Genomic DNA, 24,530 nt, shown 5'->3' on the forward strand with positions numbered 1-24,530 from the left:
AAAAAGTAAGTCTGTATCTATGCCCCTTTGGCAATAATAGAAGATGGTGTTTAATGCAAAGGATATGCAAATTTAAAAGGTGGGTTTACATTTTAGGACTGAAACAATACTTAATCCATAATCCTTTTCTCAAGCATCCAGGAAACAATCAAGTCCCAGCTCTATTTCAGAACTATTCTCTGGTACTTGGACAGAGGAGGACAAGATCTGGATCACTACCAGCCTGATCCTTGAGGCACACGCGCTGGCAAAACTCCTCCAAGAGTTGGCCCATAGCATTGCCTCTGGAGTTGGTCATTTCAGGCTGTTGTGAGGGAGTTGTGTGAAGTTGTAAATGTTACCACCTTGTCATCTGCAGTATCATGTATGTTTTATTATAAATCTAAACAGTAGCAGAAAGACAGACAAGTGAACTGTCTTTATAAAACACAATTAGCTACTTGACCACAGTAACCTACATACCTATCACAGCCTAAAAGCTTCTATTAATCATCTAGAGTAAAGTCTAGGTTTTATTAAAGAGATATAGGATCTGTATGCCACCTATTAAGCAGTTAGAACAAACAGCAAAGCTATTCTAGTTCCTCCTTTTCCTACAGCAATTATTTGTATTAAAATACTGTTTCTTTCAACCTCTGATGCAAATGTCTGTATGTAAACCTACTCAGTAAACGTTTAGCCTGGGAGTACAGCGAGGAGCTTCTTTTGGTTAAGATTTTTATCACTGGTAAAAGATCATTGGTTAATATTTACACCTATTTCTAATAGATACCTGCATCAACTAATTAACTAGTATATATGTCAACTTTATATTTAGACTCAGAAGTCAGATATCAAAACATAGATCCATGCAACACACATGTGAAAACAAAGAGGCGAGCTAAGGGCACGCAACCAGGTGCATGTCAGCTGCGTGCCAAGGCTGCTCAACAAAGGCCATGCTGTAAGTACAGTCAGCTTGTCTATACAGTTTGTGGCCATGCTGCTGCACTTAAGACCTGGATCACACAAGGCGGGGGTTCAGGGCAAAGAGAATTTTCTTGAGGTGTTTAGTACATGCTGGGCAGTGCTAGAAACAGACTGACTCAGTATATGCTAGGCCCTGGGTCAGCTACAATGTAATTAAAATCAATAAATGCCTTCTTTGAAGGCTGCACCCAGCTATAGGTCCCAAATGCCAATAGTCCTGAATCATTAGTCTCTTATGGCAGTGCCACATCAAAAAGTTTTTTTAGATGTATTTACTTTACATGTATGTGCTCTGTCTACAAGTACACACATGCAGAAGCACACACATGCACAATGGGCATGCTTGGCACCCACAGAGATCAGTGGAGACGCTTGGATCCTCTAGAACTGGAGTTACAGATGATTGTGAGCTGTCATTTGGAGACTAGGCAACAGAGTCTAGTGCAAGTGCTCTTAACTAGTAAGCCATCTCCCCAGCTCAAGTGGCAAACTACTGAGGGCTCAAAACTAAGCACAGGAAAATCAAAGTCGAGGACAAAGGGTTCAGAAAGTAAGCTTCACGGTGGACAGCTGAAGGACTCCGTAATAAAGAGCAGTGGTTAAGATGGCTATCCAGAGGCAGCAGACCAGGTCCTGTGCTGCCCCAGAGGACAAATAAGGACAAACAAGTCCAAGTCAAGGTGGGCAGTGCTGAAGGGCTGTGTGGGAGTGCTTCCTGACCAGAGTCAGCCAGAAGCCAGACTGACTCACGGCTGACTAGGCAAGCAGACAACACAGACCAAACACTGGACACATGATTTACATTTTTAAACACTAAACATTACCTGAAAGACCTGTAGACAGAAATTAATATATTTCTTTACTTCAAATAAATGAATTCAAATTTAATATTATTGCTCATTCATTGAACCTATCAAGGTCAAAATATATCTGTATTGCAATTTGTAACTAGAAATTGCTCTTAGGAACAGGATTCAAGAGAAGTTTCCCATTCTAAAACATTTGTCTTTAAAAATACATATCAACAACAAAAGAACCCAAACTAAGGAAGCCAAAGTCAGGGCTGGAAAGATGGCTCAGTGGTTAAGAGCACTGACTGCTTTTCCAAAGGTCCTGAGTTCAAATCCCAGGCTCACAACCATCTTTAATGAGATCTAACACCCTCTTCTGGTATATCTGAAAACAGCTACAGTGTACTTATATATAATAAATGGATCAAAAGAAAGAAAGAAAGAAAGAAAGAAAGAAAGAAAGAAAGAAAGAAAGAAAGAAAGAAAGAAAGAAAGAAAGTAAGTCAAAGTCATTTCTAACAATGACCTAATAAACTATGAAGTCAATGGCCTTTAAAAGTACAATGGCTCAAATTATGATAAGTAATTTATATCAGTTAACCAATTGTAAGTATTAAAACTATAGCTTTGCACCTAAAAAACTACCAGAAAAAGATTATGACAAATTAAACTATTTGTATGAAATTTAATCACTTACTCAACAAATTTGCTCAGAAATGGTAATGATCAGAAAAGAAGCTATAAATAATAATTTCTTGCTTTAAAAAGTATCTGCCAATTACTTTTTGAAATCTAATTTGGGAATGAGGAAAACAGAAACAGAAATCAAGCTGTATTCTATCTACTCCAGTTGTATACACCAAACATTGCAAACAAAAATTAGCATGTTATATTGGCTAGCCTTTTCTATGGTAACTGTGAGAAAGAATACAGTTTGGAATTTCAGACTTAATTTCAAACTACAGTAATAATAGCAGTACCACAATATTTATTATTATTGAGAATTTAAATAAAAGGAGACAAGTTACACAGGAGTAAAATCACTACTTTTACCATGGCTTTTCTGACCATATCCATAATTAAGACATTTATATTATATATATATAATCAAAATGTCACTTCACACAAAGATAAAAATCTAATCACAGCATTCAATTTCTCACATGTGCAAAGTTTATAAAATTCTACCAGGAAAATACTTTACTTTTATTAAAAATCATGACAATTTCAAGTTAAAAGTCTCTGATGGGGAGGAAGGAAAACAGAGCCCTTCACTGCAAGCATTCTGCATCCAGCTCTGCTGCCGATGCCACAGCCCACTGGTCTGTAGCAGATCGCTAGTCTTCTGTGCCTACATCTGCCTCTGGGTAAAGGACATACTCCATCCCTCCATGAGGATGGTGCCTGTGAGGACCAGATGGGAACTCTCAGCATCACTGTTAGCACAAAGTGCTTGCCAGACTATTATTACAGTTATTACTGGCATCCACTTTTAGTGTTATACATTTCAGTTAATGAAGTTAATAATGAAAGGCACATGTGAGTCAAAGAAAACACAAGGAAGAGAAGGCACCCCCCACAGCACGCGGACTTACGTCCTGCATTTGGGCGTTGAACACTGCACAAGATGACAACTGAAAAGACTGAATCATGACCTGAGCAACACCCTGTGGATTAGAATACAATGCACCTCCCAGGTGAGAATACAGGTATCTGAATGGCTTTGTGTAAATGGAAAGAATAATTGTACAAATGTTGACCTTTAGGCCTAGGTCAAGTCAATTAACTGAGGGACCTATTTCCCATCTATACAATAAAAGATAAGAACTAGGACAGAAATTTCCAAACTCAACATTTAACTCATTTGTAAATCAGTAGACTTCCTTTTTAAAAGCTCAACCACAAAGGAAAAAGACAGACAGAAGATAAGAAACATAATAGATAGAAGAGATAATAGATAAAACATAGAAACAAAGAAGGTAGTTAGATGAGATGAGATAAGATAAAACATGAGAGCTAGATAAATCAGGTATTCTTAGGTATCCTTAGGGCTGCAAGCCAACTGAGTGGGTCCAGCACCTGTTTAGGCTCTATATGACAACTTTCAAAAAACATTATCCTATAAAAATCCATAAATAAATGAAATATGAAACAAAGAGAGGGAAGGAGAGAGGAAGAGAGAGAAGAAAAGTGGGAGGGGAAGGGTAGGACAAAGAACAGAAAAAAAATCCTTCTCTTTAGTCCACACAGAAGCAGCCCCTGAGCCCTGCAGCACTAGCCTTTGAACACAGGCTCCTATAGAGAGCATGGGAGCCTGTGGCTGGGTGTCTTATGCACTAGCTCTGTAGCATGAGCTCTGTAGCATAAACACAGTCTTGGCATAAGGACTCTAACAAAGTCCAAAACAGACTGCAAAATTACCAGGTTTTAATAAATTTATCAAAGAATTAAATACATTTGAAATGCTACACATTCTAAACACTAAATTTACAGAAAGAATATACCAACTATTTTATCTTTCATGGGAAAACATAAACCAGCTCCCTAAATTACATGAAAAGTCATTAAGAAAAGGTTAAACTAAAATTATAGAATCACTCCATTCATTCAACAACAAATTCTTATTCTCAACTCTTATAATTGATATACTTACAGAACAAAAACCATCTGTTTTGTTCTTTTTAAGGCAAAACTTTTGCTCTTATTTATCTAGCTTGAAATCTAACCTAACCAGAAGTGTCTATGTAGCCAGCAAGGACTCCTTTTTCACACTGTTCACAAAAAAATGCCCACTAAACACAAAGCCCATGGCTAAGCTAAGCAGGTGGAGTGGGCAGAGTGGGAAGGCAGGTGCTGTGCTGATCCACGCATGACCCTGGAGCACAGGCTGTCTGCACAGGTGTCATGGCTTTACCACTTGCCAGACATGTCAGTGTGGGGGCCGTTCCACCTTCCAGGGCTTCCTCCTCACCTCTGAGACAGGGGGATGCGCACCATGAGACTAAGTGTTAGATATACAGCATTTTCTACATCTGTCACCACATCCTTCAACCGGTCACCCCACACTAGGACATGACAAAGTACCCCAATGGCTCATAGCTAGAAAAATATTAGTTAATCACCTGAGTTTATTAAAATTGTAAATTCTAAGATCATAGTTCCCTTTTTCCATAGTATTAAAATATTATCAGCTCTGAAATGACAACAGGTAAACAGTAGTTTTAAAATATCTGCAAACACACACACATGCATGTACATGGACACGCACGCACGCAGACATGCACGCACGTGGACACACACACTCATACTCCTTCTCCCTCTCTCTGTCACTCACACTTTAGTAGCAGTCTATGTCATGGTCCCTAATGAATTTTTGTGACTTATATGTTTCTTTCTAGAGTCCTATAAAGTCCAAAAGTTTAAGAATCATTTGTTATCGCATAAAACCACATTAAAATAATAATATAGTGAGATAACATGGAAATTCTGTTAAGATATTCATTTATTTGGTTAATTTATCCATCTTGTTAAAAAAATCCTGTTCACTTAATTGTTAGATTCTAAACCAAAAATAAATATATTAAAAATGTTCTTAAAGTTGATTATGTTGTTAATCTTTTAAAAAGCAGCAAATGTTTGATCTACCACTTAATAATAAAATTTACTATTTATTTTCTAAATGGTTTTCTAATAGTCATGCAAGCACTGGAACCACTACTTAAAAACAAGCACTTCCATCATGATAAAATCAGTAAAGAGTAACCATTACCCTAATGCCTTCATTTCTTCTATCTGTAATCAACTTTCTAAACATTTCAGTTACTTTCATATTAACAATTTAAAGGTCAGCAAGTATAAATTCAACATACTCAAAAAAAAGAGGGGTGCTGGGTATCAATAGACAAGGATAAGTTCAACATTAAGTAATAATTACACCTAAGAAAAGTTCAACATTAAATAATAATTACAGCTAAAATCTCCTCTTTCAACCATGGTTTGCGGAGCCGAGAGAGCGAGAAGGCTGCTTTCTGGTTTAGTGGCCTGAAGCTGCTGCTGTTACCTGAGCATGCTGGCTCTGGGCAAGCTCCTCTTTCCTGCGTTTCATGAGCTCTTTTCTCAGCTCTTTGGGCGCTCTCTCCACTTCATTTATAACCTACAGTGTATAAGCATGCAGGAGGTGGGGAAATGATACTTTCTCCACAGAAAACACGAGTATGTGAGCAGAAAGCTTCAGATCAGAGTTGAAGTTGTTAAAAAGATGCCTTCCACCATGCATTAGCAGAAGCATTGGTTAGTGGGAAAGAACAAAAATACAGAGCATGCTTAATCTTGGTGCAGAAAGAGGCAGTACAGCACACAAAGGTCACTCCTTGCCTCACTGTCCCCTCCTATTAATCAGTGACACAGCACTACGGCTGAGGTAACAGTGACAGACTCAGAAATTACAAACGTACCTATCCATATGTTTAGGACTCTAAGCACATGAAAAGCTAATGCCATTGATAAAGTGCAAACTTAACAACTGACTTGACCATACCAAAGGAAGAGTTCTCAATGATCCACTTCATGACACAGGGTAGGAAAGGGAAGAAGCAAGTGGGACTTCAAATGCACAGAGAAAATCAATGGACATTAAAATCTTTCCATAAAATATACCATTTCATACATGGTATGACAAAATGCATATAGCTGACAACTTTTTGTAGGATTAGATAACATTCTCTTTGGCAAAAACTGAAGCCAAGCTGGTCAGCTTTAAAATCAGTAACATAAGGAAGCTTAAAGTTTAGTAAACTATGATTTGTTACACTAAACAAAGTATATTTTAAAATGAAGCATTTTTTATTTATTTTTTTCAATAGCCTAAATATGAATTTCACCCACCAAAAGCTCTATAGTCCAGCTCTGAAAACAAGCATATTTTTACAAGTAAAAGCACCAAAAGAGTCCAGATTCCAAATCACCACATGCCCCTGGCACCCAAGAAAGAAATTGATTTTGATTTAACAGTGTCCTTAAAGTTCCCAACAGTAATTCTTCATGACACCAAATCACCAAATAAAGCAAGAGACTCCCAAATTGCAAGAAGTTTAGCAATAAGGAAAAAAAATACACAATAAGATTATTCAATATAAACATATACGCTCTCAAACATAACTAGTTAACACCCCAAATTCAAAATATAACAGTAACTTTAGACTTACTCATCTAGAATTAAATCTTTTAACTTAATGTGATACAAAGATTAGCCTCTCAACAAATGACCCAGGATTTTTTTTAATTAATGAGGATTTCTATCATGGTATATAAAGCAACTCTATGTAAGACACAGCCACGATAACAACAACCTGTTAGAAATGCTAACCTCAGCAATAAAACTGCAGACCAACAGCACATGTGCCCTGAGGAGAGCAGAGTACACTGAATGCTCACTTCTCTTGGATATATCTTTAGGATTTAATAATGTGATGTTCAGTTTTCTTCTTAGTTAAATGCAAAAGTCAAAAGCTAAAATCTTGGTAACTGAGTAACAAAAGTGAAAATGCATTCCCAGTTCGGTTGAGATATTTTCTTCCAATTCTAAGAGAACTGATCATAATTATTTTCCCCTGAGGTTGTTTATTTATATCCTGAAAATGTAAATCCTTCACCTGCACTGAAGATATAAAACAAATCATAAAATTATCACCAAAAACTGCTTGGATGTATTTTATTTTAATCTCGGAACAAAAGGACAATACATGGAAAAACCTCTTCACTAACAGATGATGGTAATCAGCTATATCACAGGGAAGCAGCTCAGGAAAGACAAAACCTTTTTATAATCACATATTTTTTTCCCAAAGATATAATAGATAATATTTTGAATATCAAGCTATTCAGCTTTTACTTGGCAAAATATCTAAAAAAAAAAAAAAATCAATAAACCTAGTAGAGAAAATTTCAAATGTTAAGTAAATTGTAAACAATAATTCTGGCTGTTAACCAGTAAATACCAATGAGGTTAAGTTCTCTTGAAAGGAATTTCTAAAAAAGGCCCTAAATATCACACTAGTAAGAGGGGATGGCAGAATGAAATACAGCTTAGGCTGTATTTGAAGACTTAGTTCAAAGTTAAGCGAGATAGGCACTGAAACCTCGTTTATTCCTGTTTCTTGGCAGCAAAATGAGGATAATATAGGACTTCACTAACAGCCAGCCTATCACTGTTTGGAAGACAGAACAAAGGAACAAATAAATGAGTACAATTCTGTCACCCGCCATTATTCCTAATTCCTTAGGCTGTGATTTGCATTTTAATAGCAGCCCTGGTAGTTAGCCACAATGGCCGCCTTACCTCCTTCTTGCGGTTTCTGAGCATGCTCTGGAACTTGGACAGCTCCTTCTCCTGCTCTCCTTTGATGCGCTTAGCTTCGTCTCTCAGGCGGTTAGTGTGTTCTTGTTCTAGCCGCTCAATTGTCTGTTTCTGCTGCTTCTCTAGATTCTCAATTTCTTGGTCATATTGTCGCTTCTTACTCTGTAAAACAACGCAATCTATTCAAGTATTGTACACTTTTGAATATAGAAATACTTATAAAATATGCAAGAAAAGAGGAAAGGAAGGAGAGAGGGAAGGAAGGGGGAGAGAATGGTGGCAGGAATGGAACACTATACACTGGGACACTGTCTCACAAAATAAAGACCCTCAAAAGTCCTCAAAAATCAAAGAAACTGAAAAGCAAAAATCTATGCAGGGAAAAGACATAATCTCTAAAACTATAAAAAACAGAATAAAAGGACTGCAAAAGCACTGGGTGAGAACATCTCTCATTATTTTCTCAGGACCCTGTTGCAGTGTGACCAAACACAAAAATCAACAATGCCACATAATCAACATACCACAGTCCTCATTACAAGACTGCACAACACTGTAATTTAAGCTTTAATACTATTCTAAATAATGTTTTTCTTCTAACATACATTAAGCTAGATGTTCAACCTATGGTTACTGAGATTTTCTACCACGTTCCTAAATTCCCTTCCTAACTGCAGACCCAAGAGAACTGAAGTTCTTAGCAACAAGTACACAGCACCTCACAGCAGTGGTGACAAGGCCATGAAGGTCTAACTGTACAAGCCAGTGAAGAAAGTAAATTTTGAAAAACCACAAACAAGTCTAATCTCAGCTCGAGCTAGCATGCCTTAAAACTTTAGAATCCAGAAAACTTGGACAGTGTCTCGATGATAAAGGTGTAGGAAAGGGTTTTCCGAGTAGAACTCCATTTGCCCAAGAATTAAGGCCAACAATTGATATAACCAAAAACCTTCTGAACAGCTAAAGAAACAGTCAGCTGAACAGGAGGTGCACAGAATGGGAGAAAACCTTTGCCAGCTCTGATGCTGACAGAGGATTAATGCCCAAAATACACAACTCAAAAACAAAGAGCCAAAACAACCAACAACCCATTCAAAACTGAGGCCTGAGACCCAAACAGAGACTTTTCAAAAAAAAAAACAAAAAAAAACAAGTGGCTAAGAAATTAAGAAATACTTCAATAAATATCACTGTCCCTAGCAATCAGAGAATTACAAATCAAAAAAATCCTTGAGATTTTTATCACACCCAATCAAAATGGCAAAGAGCAATGGAATAACTGACAGCAAATGCTGGAAGGGACGTGGGGAAAGGGGACCGCTCATTCACCTGAGTGGGTTGCCAACTGCTGCAGCGCCTATAGAAATCAGTGTGGAGAATTCTCAGAAAGCTAAAATCAATCTCCCATGTGACTAAGCCAGACCACTCTTTGGCCTATGCCCGAGCACCTGGCAGGCTCCTGCCATCTACCTGACAGAACCGACTCACAGACACTTGCTCAGCCAAGCTCACTGCTGCTCTATTCACAACAGCTAGGACACGGAATCATCCTAAATGTCCAACTGAGGAAGGAATAATGAAAATGCAACACAGACACACTATGCAATACTATGTAGCAGCTAAGAGAAATGAAACCATAGAATCCGCAGGCAAATGGATGGAAATAGAAAGGATTATACTGAGTGAGTTAAGCCAGTCCCAGAAAGACAAGTATTACATATTCTCTTTCATAATAGCTCTTAATTCAAATCTTCATATTTGACTGTATAACCTGGAGCAATCCCAGAAGCCAGAAAAGTAGCAAAGGCGCACAGGGGAAGGGAAGGTACAATAGAGAAGAGAATAGCGGGGTAGCAGGGTAAATGTATTTTGAAGAGGAAATGACAGAAATGGGGCAGTGGTGGGAGCGAGAATTGAGTAAAGGTCAATATGTAAGAAGAAGGAGGGTATAGTACAAACATCTGAAAAAGTCATAAGATATCTTTATTACCTATTTACCTAAAATTATACATATATCTAAGTCTATGTGTGTGTGTATGCACATACATACATACATGCATAATCTAAATAAAATTTTCCCACTTGGGCAGACAATGCCCCCCCCCCAAAGCCACAGACTATCTCACAAAAACCCCAACACCAGGCATTAGAAGCCCCCTTATGGGCTGTTGGTCAGAGGAGTCCAAGAAACTCATAAAATGCTATAGATGACTGCTGGTGCCTTTGGTTGCCTCCACGAGGGTGAAGTATGTCCCTATAGCTGAAGACACCATGCATTTTATACACAAGACTCAGAAGATCCACAGAGAAGCTAACCTGAAAGACTCCTCCGGAAGGGAGTAGCTTTTATGGTACCATAAAATGCCATGCAAGCTTCGTGTCCTAGCCAGCTATGATGCTTATGAACTACAACAGTCAGCATGGCATGGTACCATGTCAGCACTCATACATCTTGGTGGTAACCAACATCTCCATAATTGAACTCAACAAGAAGGAAATCATGCTTGGTATTAGAAACCTAGCTAACTTACCTAGATCTTGGGGGAGGACCTATAACCATCACTTTACAAAAACAGCAAGTTCCTGATTGCATTTTAATATTTATCTTTACAACTACAGATAACTGTAACTTTTACCCCTCAGGAGCAACAAACAAACAAAATCTCTTTACAACAGATAAAAATCATTACAGAAAAGGACAACTAACCTAAAGTGTAGAGAACAAGTGATCATTTGGTGCTATCCCCAACTGACCCATCCTCACACAACTCCTGCACTCAAGGCTCAGGGAACACTAGGGAAGAGGGGGTGGAAGGATTCTAATTCCAAAGAACAGGATATCTGCTATGAGATTGAGTCTCCCAGAAATGTCAAGACTACCACACCCATGAGCAAAGAACTATAGGCAACTAAGGAATGCTAAGAGTAGAAGAAATGGCCTTCCCCAGGGATAAGCCCTCCAAATGATTATGTGATACCAAGTGGTCAGCCCCGAAATCATATTAACATATAAGCAACATTATACAAACCGGGCATGTTGTATTTGTATATTTAGGAATACACATATGCTAGAATTAAAGAAAAAGAGGTCAGAGACTGTGAATTTAAAAGGGGAGGAGAGTACAAGGGAGGAGCTGGAGAGAGGACAGGGAAAAGGGAAATTATGTAATAATATTTTAATTTCAAAATAGTTTTAAAAAAAACAAAAAACCTAAGATTAAAAGCTGAAAAACAAACCTGGAGCCCTGAAGAGGCACTCAGTAATAGGGATCTCTCAAAACTTGGTAAACAATCTACCAGTCTCCTAATACTAATTTTTCACGATAGATTTCAAATGAAGCTTGGTATACTATAAATCAGCGAGAAGACAAGGATTGTTGATCCCTTTCAAGAAGTTTTTGTTTTCTAAAAACACCTCAAAAAACAGAGGCCTGAGTCATCACAAAAGCAGGAAATTCCCCTACTCAGAGATCAGTGTTTGGCGCTGCATGGAGGGTCTCACACACACTAAGTCACCCCTGACATCACAGCACAGAGTCTAAGAGTGTCTCACACACACTAGGTCAACCTGATACCACAGCACAGAGTTTAAGAGTGTCTCACACACAATAGGTCATCCTGACACCACAGCACAGAGTCCAAGAGTGTCTCACACACAATAGGTCATCCCTGAAACCACAGCACAGAGTTTAAGAGTGTCTCACATACACTAGGTCATCCTGACACCACAGCACAGAGTCCAAGAGTGTTTCACACACACTAGGTCATCCCTGAAACCACAGCACAGAGTTTAAGAGTGTCTCACACACACTAGGTCATCCTGACACCACAGTACAGAGTCTAAGAGGGTCTCACACACACTAGTTCATCTTGATACCACAGCACAGAGTTTAAGAGTGTCTCTCTCAAACTAGGTCACCCCTGACACCACAGCAGAGTCTCAGAGTGTCTCAGACACACTAGGTCATCCCTGACATCACAGCACAGAGTCTAAGGCCTCACCAGCATCTCCTGCTCAAAGCGCCTGAAGATCTGCTCACGCTGCTGCTGCAGTTTCCCATTGAGCTGCTGCTGGGCTCTCTGCTCTTCCTTCTGAAGAAACCTTAGCTCTCGAAGTTCCTGACGCCTGACAAAGTATAACAGAAAGAAGCAAATTACACTTTGGAGTAATAGTTTAAATAAAAGCTTTAACTGTAGGATTTTAAACCAAAAACAAATTTTCAAGTAATCTAAAATTAACCAAGAATTTACTAGTTTCTCTATTCCTCAGTTTCCAGAAACAGCAAAGAGGTTAAAACTCATGTTAATTATATATTGTTTCTCTACTTACCTGAGAAACCTCAATTCCTCAGTTTTGGAGTCACTGTCTGTAACTATCTTTGATGTTGTTACACTCACTTCTACACCATCAACAATAAATTTGCGTGTTTTCTTCAATGTTTTCTTCTGTCTTCTTGTCTCCTGAGTGAGATTTCATTTGGGGTTAGGTTTTGTATAAATATTACCAGTGAAAGATATTTTCCTCTTTAAAATAAAATGCCTCAACAACCATAAATACTGCACATATAAAGCAGTAGGAATCATCTGTAAAACAGTTAAATTACCTTAAACCAAAATTGAGAACTCACATTCAACTTTACAGATGAAAGAAAAAACTTTTAAGTGAAATTGGGCATTCTGGTCATGTGCATATGGAACTTTTATGACACATAATTTGTATAATTAGGCAAAAATAATAAAATTTTCATACAAATAAATAGGATGAGTTCTATATATTAACCTTTCCATCTCTCACTTTGTGGGCTCTCCCCCCTACAGGGAGACAGTTACTTTGTTTCCTGGGGTCGGGTGCAGAAAGCTAAGCCCAGCACTCAGGAGTTTGATGAGAGGTTGGGAAGCTCCACATAAGACTCTGGGAATAAACAAGAAACAAGGGAAGAGAATAAAAGAAAAAGAAAACACTGTGAAAGGAGAAGGGGACGAGAAAGAGGAAGGGAACAGAGGGGAAAGGAGAGGACCAAAGGGAAAGAGACAAAAAGGGCGTGCCAAAAACAGGAAGTAGAAGAAAAGGCACACAATTGAAAATAAGTCATAATTCAGGTTTGCCTCTGGCACCTTCCAGCCACTTCTCACCTCTCCATCCAGTTCTAGGGCCTCAAGGTTCCCTCCAAAAGGACTATGGCAGCAGCAGTCCCAGCATTCCTCTAACTCTGACAGGCTTTTAATGTATGTAAATGTACACACACACACACACACACACACACACACACACTTCCTTAACCTATAAATTTCTCCAGCTTCTACAGTAAGGTCTATGCAATTAGCCTTCCCTTGGTTCTCACAGAAGCAGTCTCAGTGGAAGAGAACCGACTACTCCCTAAGCTCCCCTAACCTCCAGATGCTCCTTATGACACACATGCACACACAGCCATAAACATGCAAAGTAATAAATACAATGCATTTAAAAAATATACTATCTTTTGCTACATATCCTGATCCTCAGGAGCCTTGCTAGATTTGCCAAAACTGCATTCAGACATATGCAAGAGAAAACAAGAAGTTGTCCTGTCCTGTTTACATCGTTTGCAAAAATTCTAGATTATTCCCACAATATCTCTCTCCAATTGTTTTTCATTGCCTTATGACCCCAAAAGAATAAGGTTATTACTACACTGATATAATAGTGTTTTAAGGTAGCAATGAATTAGAGATTGCCAAAATAACAAAGCAAGGCCCAACAAGCCCCAGACACACTTACCTGTAGAGACACTGAGCCACTGTCCTTAGTTTTGCTGAGGAAGCTAGAGATGGACAAGTTCAGGTCACTGCTGCTGTTCTCCACAGTGGACCCAGTGCCTGAGTCCGTGTCATTTCCCTTTTCATTTTCAGGCTCTGGTGGCAGTATGGTTTCAGGTTTTGGTAAAGCACCCATTTCTCCTTTATTTTCTGTGTTTTCAGAATTAATATTAATACTGGGTATTAAGACAGGGTGAGGCTCGCTGGGCTGCGATGCTGCAGGAGCTTGGGGCTCTGCTTTAACTGGCACTTTCTGTGCATTTTCTTTCTTCTCCAAATCGACCTCAGTAGCAGCAGCCTCATCTTCACTCCCTCGAGCCCGTTCCTCAGCCCCAGGAACTACAAGTCTCTCTAGTTCCTCAGTGCTATTGGACTCACTGACTTGCTCAACTTCATCTGTGTCTGGTTCCTCCAGGGTTGCCCGTGTGGTCTTTGAAGTGCTGGTTGACTGTGTCTCACCTTCACACACTGCAGACTGTGGCTCTAGTTGTCTATCTTCCACTCTCTCTCCAGCAGGAGGCTCTTCCTCAGCACCACCCGCCTCAGGGTCCTCTGTGGGCTGCTCTGTCAGAGTCTGGGTAGGCTCCAGAGCTCCCTCCACAGTCCCACTCTGTGCATCCTTGCTGTGCTCAGCAGCCTTCTGACTACCATCTAGAGCCTCGTCTGCTCCCACCTCACTGCTTCTGTCACTGATGACAACTTTTTGAGCTGTATCATCTTTTCCCAATTTCTCTTGGGTTTCTTCCTTTGTAAACCCAACTTCACTGTCAACTGCCTGAAAATCTGCCTCTTTTTCTCCAGTCTCTTGAGAAACTAAGTCCACTGTATGAATATGTATATCTTTAATTTCTTCAGATGGTGAAAGTTTATTCTCAAGTATCTCTTGGTTTTCTTTATTTTTGTCTTCCTCTGGTTTCAGACGATCTGTGTTCACTTCTAAAGTTACTATATTATTCTCATTTCTTTCACTGACTGAATTAACATCCACAGTTTGCTGGTCTTCTGTATCTGGCAGATTTTCCAGCTTGAGTCTTTTCTTCTCTCTCCCATTCTCATGGATCCCTGCCATTTGGTCATTTAGTTCAGCCACAGCTTCTAAGCTAACATCATCTGCATGCTCATTAATACACTCCACAGCCTTCTCAGGTCCGTCAGTAGGAGCTTTCTCATTAAGTCTGTTGCTAAATTTATCCCCAGAAGTACTGTGTTCTATTCTTTCTGACACAGATTCCAAAATACAAGCATTTTGTGAAAGTTTATCTTCTTCAGAGCTGGCAATGCTGAGGTCAGAGGAGGCACGTTTATTTGCAGGTATTGGCTACAAAAGATTTTATACATTATTAGTACTTAAACATGAGCTCAAAACAATCATTCAAATAATGGTTTTATATGTCTATACTCAGATGATATTTTATTAGATATATTCTATAAAACTTGAGGTTATAAAAATAACTTTGAAAAGTCTCCATCTTCAATAATGAACATGATGAAAATAGGTGACAAAGGGAACCTTGTTACTAGTGTCACTTCTAACTGAATGTTTTGCAATGCACCCTCAGATCCATGTGCAACCACATCTCAGAACTCTCCTACCGTGACTCCTACTGACACTGACCAGAGCATTCTCTGTTTCTTCATCATCATCATCTTCTTTGCCATCTTCAACTTCTTCTGTTACTTCAGCCTTTGCCTCAGCAATCAACTCTCGGACTGGTTTGTTGGAATCAACGGTAACAAAGGGATGCTGTTGATTGTGAAAAACAAAAAAGACATGTTCAGTGATAACTGAAATGCTTGTAAATTTTAAATATATAAAAAGATCCCTCTATGTCAAGAACTATGAAATATGGATATAAAAAACATAATAACTTCAAACATTATACCTGGAACAAAAATGAAGGAGACAGGAGTAAGCAAAATTAAAGATTGCCTGAGCTGGATTTTATTTTGTTTTATTTTTAAAAAAACACTTTTACTCATTTAGTGTGTGTGTACATGAGGGGGTCAGATTTTCAAGAGTCAGCTTTCTCTACCATGTGGTCCTCGGAGATTAAACTCAGTTTGCCAGACTTGGTTGCAGGTACCTGTACTGAGCCATCTTGCAGACCTCTTTATGTTTTGTTTTGTTCTAGTAATTTGAAGGAATTTTGTCAATAATCAAAACAACTTGTTGTTTGAGCATAAGATACATTTGCTTTTTCTATGTTTGAAAGTTTCATTAGAGCTGGAGAGATGGCTCAGTAAGTAAGAGCACTGCCTGCTCTTCCAGAGGTCCTGAGTTCAATTTCCAGGGACCACATGGTGGCTGCATACATGGAGATTAATATAGAGTGACAAGAACTCCTGAAAGTCACTCTGTGACCACCAAACACACAATGTGGCATGGAAAAGCAAGCGTACTATGCATGTGCATGTACACCACCCAGTTTTCTTTACATTAGTATCTACATAAATCTCATCACAATATTAATAAAAACGTTACCCAAAAAAAAGTTACAAAACCCTTTACATTTCTGTTAAAAGTATCTACAAATACCTGTTTTGCTTTTTTAAATGATCCTAATGTCAAGGTTAAGTAAAAGATGTTTTCCTCCTCTCTGTGCTCTCAGCTCATAACAGTGTCTGTGTGGTGACTACTCTTAGTTGTCAACATCTGGAATTAGCTAAAACCCAAGCTGCTGGGTACACTTGTGAGGAAGTTTTCTTGATCAAACCATTTGAAATGGTTCCTACCCTAAATTCCACCTTCTGCAGCAGGAAGATTTACCTTAAATCTGGGCTACACTTTCTACTGGCAGCCTTTTTAAAGGACATGAAAAAAGGAAGCTTTACTTTACTCTTTGCCTGCTCGCTCTCACTAATGTTGGCAAATCCATTCCTTCCTTGGCATTAGAGCCTACTTCTTTGGGATTTCATCACATAGTGAAGACCAGATGAGTCATCCAGTCTTATGGACTGAAAAACTACTGGATTATTAAACTTTCCAATGGGAGACAACCATTGTTGAAACAGTCACCTGTAAGTCACTCTAATAAAACCTGTTTGCATACATGGAGATTAATTCTATTGATTCTGCCCTCTATAGGTTCTGTTTCTCCAGGGAACCCTACCTAATACAGTCTGTTATGGACTAAGATCTTCAAATACAGGAGCAATTTAATACTGGGAAGTGTGTTTAGGGACATAGAGATATACTTGTTAAAACAGAGCAAGTCAATTTTCCCCACACCCTATACCCAGATAAACAGGTCAGTTTAATACACTACCACACTGGCATTACATAACACACATCCCTATAACAACTGCCCTAAGATTTGGTATTCAGTTTATCTCTAATATTATGAGGTAATAATAATGACACAATTTTATTTCAAATATAAGGTACAGGCCCTACTTTAAAATAAAATCTAATTTATCTAACCATCTTCTGTGTGTGTGTATATGTGTGTGTGTGCGCGCGCGCATGCGCACGCACACATGTGGGTGTGTGTACAGTGTTCACTTCTGTGCAGTACACATGTGCATGCAGAGCGGAAGACAAGCTCAGGTGTCATTTTTCCCCAGGCACCATTCACCTTTTTTTTTTTTGAGACAGATCTCTACTGACCAGGGCTTGCCAACTGGTTTACACTGGATGGCCAACACACCCAGGAATGGACCCACCTCTGATTCCTCAGCACTGGGATTAAAGGCATGTACTACCACACCTGGCTTTTTAACATGGATTCTGGGGATATAGTACAGGTCCCCATGTTTAGTCAGCAAGCACGTTACTAAATAAGCCATCTCCTCAGCCCCACATCACTTTTTAAAGTCAACACTATTAACTGTACACTTAACTCTTGAAATAAGAGGAACAAAAAAAAAAGTTCATGAGCTCATAGCCTCTGCATATAAGGTGCTAGCTTTTAGTCATTAGAGACAGCATACAAATAGCTATTACAATAAAAAGAACATAATTACATAGGAGAGACAATTTATACACTAAGTGCCTGCTAATAATGACACCACATGTGGTCCTAAGCCGTGTAACAAACCACATGATGGTTTTCCACAGAGACACCCTAACAGTGAACAGATCTGTTAAACACTCTGACTTCTTGTCACCACACTATCCTCACTCACCTGTAACAGCTGAGACGTGGTCCACCGAGCATCCACATTCTTTTCCAAGCATTTCTTTAGAAAGTCCTTAAAATTTGAAGACCTGTAGAATAAAAATGTCAACAATGGCATTTTATTTTACTTCCCTGTTATTAATTCTTTAAAAAAAATCAAACAAAATTCCTTAATGAATTATGTTTAGTTTCATTATATTTAGTATATATTAGTATTAATTGAATAAGGTAAGAAAACTAATAAGAATAAGACTTTATAGCTAGGCGGTGCTGGCACACGCCTTTAATCCCAGCACTTGGGAAGCAGAGGCAGGCGGATTTCTGAGTTTGAGGCCAGCCTGGTCTACAGAGTGAGTTCCAGGACAGCCAGGGCTACACAAAGAAACAAAAACAAAACAAAACAAAACAAAACAAAAACAGAGAGACACTTTATGAAACATATTTTTTAAATATGTTAGATATACATGCAATAGGGCACACAGATGATCACTGCTATGCAGCTGTATCTCCACAAGTTACCAAAATGTAACAAAACTTGTTATACTAAGTTCCACAAATACATATAAACTGTATATAGGCTTCACTGTTTACAGAACAGAAAACGTCTTCCACACAAAACCCTGTCAGTTATTATAATGGTTTCCGTGAGCCTTCGATCTTTCTCAGGTGTTTTCATTTTTTACTTTATGTAGAGATGTGATCACCTGCATTCCATATAGAGGCCAGAAGGGGGCATCGAATCCCCTGGAATCATAGTCAGCCATGAGCCACCAAGTGGGTGCTGGAACTAAACCCAAACCCTCTGCAAGAGTAGCCAGTGCTCTTAATGGCTGAGCAATCTCCCAAGGTCCCTAAGTCTTAGAAACAGACCCACTGACAGCCTTTGTGCCACATCCCCAAACTTAAAAGACCCTTAGCAAACTAGAAGAACAGAACATCATGTTTTAGTTCTTTAAAGACTTTGTTTAAAATAGCTTACCATTTTGATGGCTGTGCTAATGTTGGGGGCTCAGATTTTGCTATTTTCAGCAGCACTCGCATAGGATTTAACTCATGATGAGGTGGCTCTATCTCAGCCATTTCTATTAAAGTAATACCCAGGGACCAAACATCAGCTTTGTAGTCATAAGGTCTGTCCTTTGATGTCTCACACATGACTACTTCAGGAGCCATCCTATAAAGAAAGGAAAATGAAAGTTACAATGTTTAATTAATAGTCATTACAAACTATAGTCAGGATAATGACTATGTGTGGACAAAGTAATTACTGCAGACACAACTAACAGTATAAATTCATAAAAATGAATACCTACCAATATGGTGTGCCAATAAATGAATCCCTCCTTTGAATTGTCCTGGTATTTTTAGCTGATACTCCAAAATCCGCTTGAAATAAATAATCGTACAATAACGTTAATGACAGCTTTTAGGCATGATGAACTGTATTCAATGGAGTTAAAGAGGGGAGCATTTCAAGACTTTAATGAGGCCTCCCTTATTATAAAGTAAGCATAACAGGAAGAACTTCCCTGCCATTCTAAGTCTGTTTGGATTGTGTGTGTGTGTGTGTTGTGTAGTGCATATATGTTTCTTTATGCATGTAGGTGTGTGCATACATGCTCACGGAGGCCAGAGGCCAAGGTCAGGGGTCTTCCCCAGTTCCTCCTCATCCTACTTTTGGAAATACTACTTCTTAATGAGCTTGGAGCTCACCATTTTGGCAAAAACAGCCTGGCCAGGGAGCACTAGGATTCCTCCTGTCTCTAGCACTCAGCGTAAGGGTTACACGCATCAATCACCACGCCCAGCTTTTCCATGGGTTCTTGGGATCCAACATATACCAGGACCTCATATACCACAATGGGCACTTTATCCATTGAGCCATCTCCACCACTCTAATCTTAACCATCCTCTTTCTCACACCTTTCAAGAAATTGCTAAATTTCTCATCACAAATATACTGATCACCATCTATATACATTCAAATGATAAATAACAATGATGATAAATTTCTCAGAATTGAATACAAAAAAGTTACTCTAAATTAAAACAATTATATACTTTTATACAATTGCATATACAAGTATATACAATTATATACTTCAAAACAAATGCCAAATGTTGCATGCTACAATTAAACCGATACTTTCCTGTAGTGTAAAAAAAACAGAAATTATAGTGAAGCAGCCTTCATGATGGCATCCTATGTCATCAGCACCATCATAAAACTACACTACAGATGCTGAGTGAACATAGTGGTACACACCTGCCGTCACAGACGCTAGAGGTTCAGGCAAGATCAGAAGTTTAAAGTTACTCTAGGCTACACAGTAAGATCATCTAATAATAAATAAACAAAAAAATTTTAAGAATTTAATTATATTACAAAGAAAACCCAGGAAGCTTTATGGTTTCTGATTTAAGTTATAAAGAACAGTGCCACTGTAATTTTATTAGAGGTTAAGCTTACCTTTTTAGCTTAGAACTCAGAACCAACTAATTATCTTTAAAATTAAATAAAATATTTTTTTCTGTTTTTGTCACAAATAATCAAACAACTAAAGAGAATCTCTTCTTATAAAATTGTTAACTTACAGTAAGAATGAACTGATTATAAATTTATCAAAAATAATAAATAAACATGATATAATTCATTTTGAAGCCTCAATTAAAGAAAAATCTGGATATCAGGACAAATCAGCCTGGTGCCAGTCTTGGTAGAGCGCTTTCCTGGCACATGTGGGTCCTGGACTCTGAACCCAGTAGTGAGTAAAGAACCCTAACCCAAGCAGAAATGTACCGACACTGCTAATCAAGCAGCACGAGACTTGTTCTATCAAGCTTGAGATGCATCGAGGCCCTACTAGGCCTCTGCTTCATCCACTAACTCACTAACATACAGACAGAAACTGCACTCACCACCGCAGGGGCAGCGAGTGCAGCTGAAGGGACACCTACAGGTCTAGTGTCCAGACCCAGGCTCACACTTCACTCCAACCTCCTCAAGGAGTCTTTAAGAAACATTTCACTAACCATCCAGTCACTGGGAAACTAGAACCTACATCTGTACAGTCTATCTGTTTGCATGCTGTGGATCTGGAGAAGTCACATGCCATTGTGATAATATTTCTTTTTTGGCCTCCAAACAATCAAATATTACTCTCTTGGTTGGATCAATATTAATTTGATGAGAATGCATGCTACTATGTAAAGAGAAGAATAGAGAAGAAATGTATAATTAACAGAGACGTCAAAGAAATGTCAAATTTTATATACAAGCAAATTCAAACTCTTGGGAGTAAGTAAGGAATAACTGAGAGTAAGGAAACACACATGGGTGGTGGCCCAAGTCATCGAAAGTGTGGAAAGGGAGGGGCACGGGCTGAGCTCTGACAAGCTGTGAAAAACCTGGGGGTGGAGTGGGGGCTGGCCAAGTCTAATGTCTTCACCTAAGTCACCATTCAAAACTCCTATCTAAAAACACATGTGGATTTCTATATCTCTTTATGACACAATAAGGATAAAAGTTAGCACCTCCCATGTCAATGTCCCATCCCACGTTGTGACAATGTAGAATGAGATGGGTAAAATCACTAGAATCAATATCAACATGGCTTTTGAATAATTTTACTTTTTCCAAAAAATAAATTTAGACAGCACTGCTTGAAATTGTCCAGTTTAGAAAAACTTAAAAGGCTGTATCTTCTACTTGTATGTATATGTGTGAACTTAACTACCCCCGACTAAAAGTTTACATCAAATTCTATAATTTATATCTAATAAATAACATTCACCATTTATTCCTTTAGTATAAAAGACAAAATTAAATGCTAATCCTTAAACTTATTTTACTTTCAAACCTAAGGTTACATGTTAGTTTAGTAAGTGTACACTAGTAAAATAAAGTAAGACTGACATGGGCTACTAGAGATAGATCACTTGCTTAAGAAATGCAAGGCTCTGGACAGAGCAAGTGGAACAAAAACCTCTTAGATATGTTGTCATAAAGATAAAACTGAGTTTAGTATTATATTATGTTCCAAATATAAAGCATTTACAAGCGTTCAATCTATATTCAAAAACTTACAGGAGGAAATCTTAACTAGTGTTTTATAAATCCACGCTTCTAAGAAAGAACACACCCTCTTCTGCTGTCTTCCTAGGTGTCATCAGATGCCTATACTTACTTATATATACTTAGGGATGCTAAGGACTGGTAATGTTTAACCACAGTAGTGTTTACAGGAACAGCTGGGAGTAATTCCCCCTGGTTTACGTGTCTGGGTAGGCCGAAACAGCATCTATTCCACTGTCAATCTCAGAGTACAAATTCAAATTTTAAATAACTTACCTAATTTAATGTCTCCATCTAAGGTAAAAAGAATATTGCCAGCTTTTAGATCTCTGTGGATGATTTTGTTGTCATGTAAGTAATTCAATGCCTCTAATGTCTGCTTGCAAACTACTTGGATTTGGGACTCAGTTAATGGTCTCTCAAGTTCTATAAGGAGAAAGTAAAAAAAAAAAAATGTTTTTATTTTTATACAATGAAAATATAAAGCTAATTAAATATTTTTCAGTTCATTCCTCCACTGTGGTCTTTCAAAGATGATTTGAAGTCATCTCTGACTTCAAATAATAACAAAGAAAATAAATCTTCACCATCTCTCCAGCCTTCAGTCTATTTCTTAAAATGCCTATTTTAGCTCTTTTATTGTAAAAGAGCTAAGTATCTACAAAAATTATTTTCCTGACATAGACTTTCAACATTACATAATTATATTTACCTAAAATATAAGCTGAATTTTTAATGTACTAAATTCTAAAATTAGATTTATGTGCATACAGTTGAAATTTGAGAACAATTTAAGAATCAAACATAAAAACAAAGGTATTTACCAAGCATCACAGCATCCACTGCTCCCCCGGCACAGAATTCAATGAGGATCTGTACACGAATGAAAAGGTGCTTGTAATTATACCAAGTTTCAGAACTTAGCAAGAGCAGACAAATGAAAAGCTACTAGTTAATCTAGGCTATAGAAACAGTACCATGCCAAACATGAGGGGCTCTTTTTGTCATCAGCTACTGGTCTTAAGAGATGTTCTCAGAATTTACAAGGAGAACGTGGTACAGCAGTATGCCGCCTCCCCTTTTCCTTCTGTCTTCTTTTCTGTTCTTGAGTCAGGTTTCCCTATAGTCTGGACTAGACTCAAATCAGAATCTAGGCTAGACTCAAATCTGCAATCCCCCTGTATCTACCACCAAAAGCTGGTAGTCATGTTTTATCACACCCAATTATGCCCATTTTTATAAATGACACATTTTTAGTATCCTTTCTTTTCTAAAATTAGCAAATATACACTGTGTAATCATTGTAATATTATTTATACATTTTAAAGATCTTATTACTGAAATATCTCATTACCTTCATCTTTCAATTAACTACTATAATGTTAAGTAACCAAATATATTGTCTATCATTCAATAAATAAATCTTGAAAAAAAAGCAGGCTTATTTTAAAGATTTAATTTATTTTTAATTATGCATATGTATATGTATCTATACCAGATTATGTGAACATATATTCTGAAGGCCAGAAAAGGGTGTTGGGTCCCCAGGAAGCAGTGACAAGCCGCTGGAAACTACCTCACACAGGTGCTGAGAAACACACTTGAGTTCTCTGTAAGAGCAGTACATGCTCTTAAACACTGAGCTATCACTCAAGTCCTTTTCTTTAAGTTAAAAAAGAAAGAAACACAGATTCAAACTCAATTATCACTGTCATGGACCCATCCTTAACTGTTAACAACAGTTATAATCCTATAATGATTATTTTATTTATATTAATGGTGCCTGTTAAATTGTCCCTCATAGTAAATTAAATTTTTATTTTGCAATAGCATCAAGGTCTATTTCTTTCTCATTTTTTAAGATTTATTTGTTGTTTTGTTTTGTTTTTTGTTTTTGGATTTTTGGATTTGTTTTTTTCAAGACAGGGTTTCTCTGTGGAGCCCTGGCTATCCTGGAACTCACTCTGTAGACCATGCTGGCCTCGAACTCAGAAATCCACCTGCCTCTGCCTCCCAGAGTGCTGGGATTACAGGTGTGCATCACCACCGCCCAGCTTGTTTTTTTGTGTATGTGAGTACACTGTAGCTGTCTTCAGACACACCAGAAGAGAGCATCAGATCCCATTACAGATGGTTGTGAGCCACCATGTGGTTGCTGGGAACTGAACTCAGTACCTCTAAAAAAAGAAGCCAGTGCTCTTACCGCTGAGCCATCTCTCCAGCCCCCAGTCTATTTCTTAAAATGCCTATGAGTTTTTATTTTGTAATATTTAGGAATATTCTGATAGAATCCTGAACAAGTATTTTAGAAGGCATGACACCAATAATAACTATACTCTTTTAAAATAATATTTTAGCAAAATGTGTAATTCCATGTTTTCCCTCCGCTAAATACTTTTTTTTAAAATTTATTTATTATTATATGT

General features: G+C 38.1%; 1 protein-coding gene across 2 annotated transcripts in view; it reads right to left on the reverse strand.

Moving 5' to 3' along the window:
• Slk (STE20 like kinase) overlaps window positions 1–24,530 on the reverse strand; it is a 57,575-nt gene that overhangs the window by 13,261 nt on the left and 19,784 nt on the right. Inside the window, exons 3-13 of one of the 2 annotated variants that reach the window (XM_052183986.1) lie at window positions 22,929–22,977; window positions 22,381–22,530; window positions 19,343–19,415; window positions 19,009–19,203; window positions 18,037–18,118; window positions 15,527–15,655; window positions 13,874–15,229; window positions 12,446–12,576; window positions 12,118–12,241; window positions 8,098–8,277; window positions 5,821–5,913 (exon numbers count right to left, since the gene is read on the reverse strand). In XM_052183986.1, coding sequence (XP_052039946.1) covers window positions 5,821–5,913; window positions 8,098–8,277; window positions 12,118–12,241; window positions 12,446–12,576; window positions 13,874–15,229; window positions 15,527–15,655; window positions 18,037–18,118; window positions 19,009–19,203; window positions 19,343–19,415; window positions 22,381–22,530; window positions 22,929–22,977 — 2,562 coding nt within the window. The remainder of the gene's footprint in view (window positions 1–5,820; window positions 5,914–8,097; window positions 8,278–12,117; window positions 12,242–12,445; window positions 12,577–13,873; window positions 15,230–15,526; window positions 15,656–18,036; window positions 18,119–19,008; window positions 19,204–19,342; window positions 19,416–22,380; window positions 22,531–22,928; window positions 22,978–24,530) is intronic. The other variant, XM_052183977.1, reaches the window with a different exon arrangement.

This window comes from Apodemus sylvaticus, chromosome 1, assembly GCF_947179515.1.
Source record: "Apodemus sylvaticus chromosome 1, mApoSyl1.1, whole genome shotgun sequence".
Lineage (NCBI taxonomy): Eukaryota > Metazoa > Chordata > Mammalia > Rodentia > Muridae > Apodemus > Apodemus sylvaticus.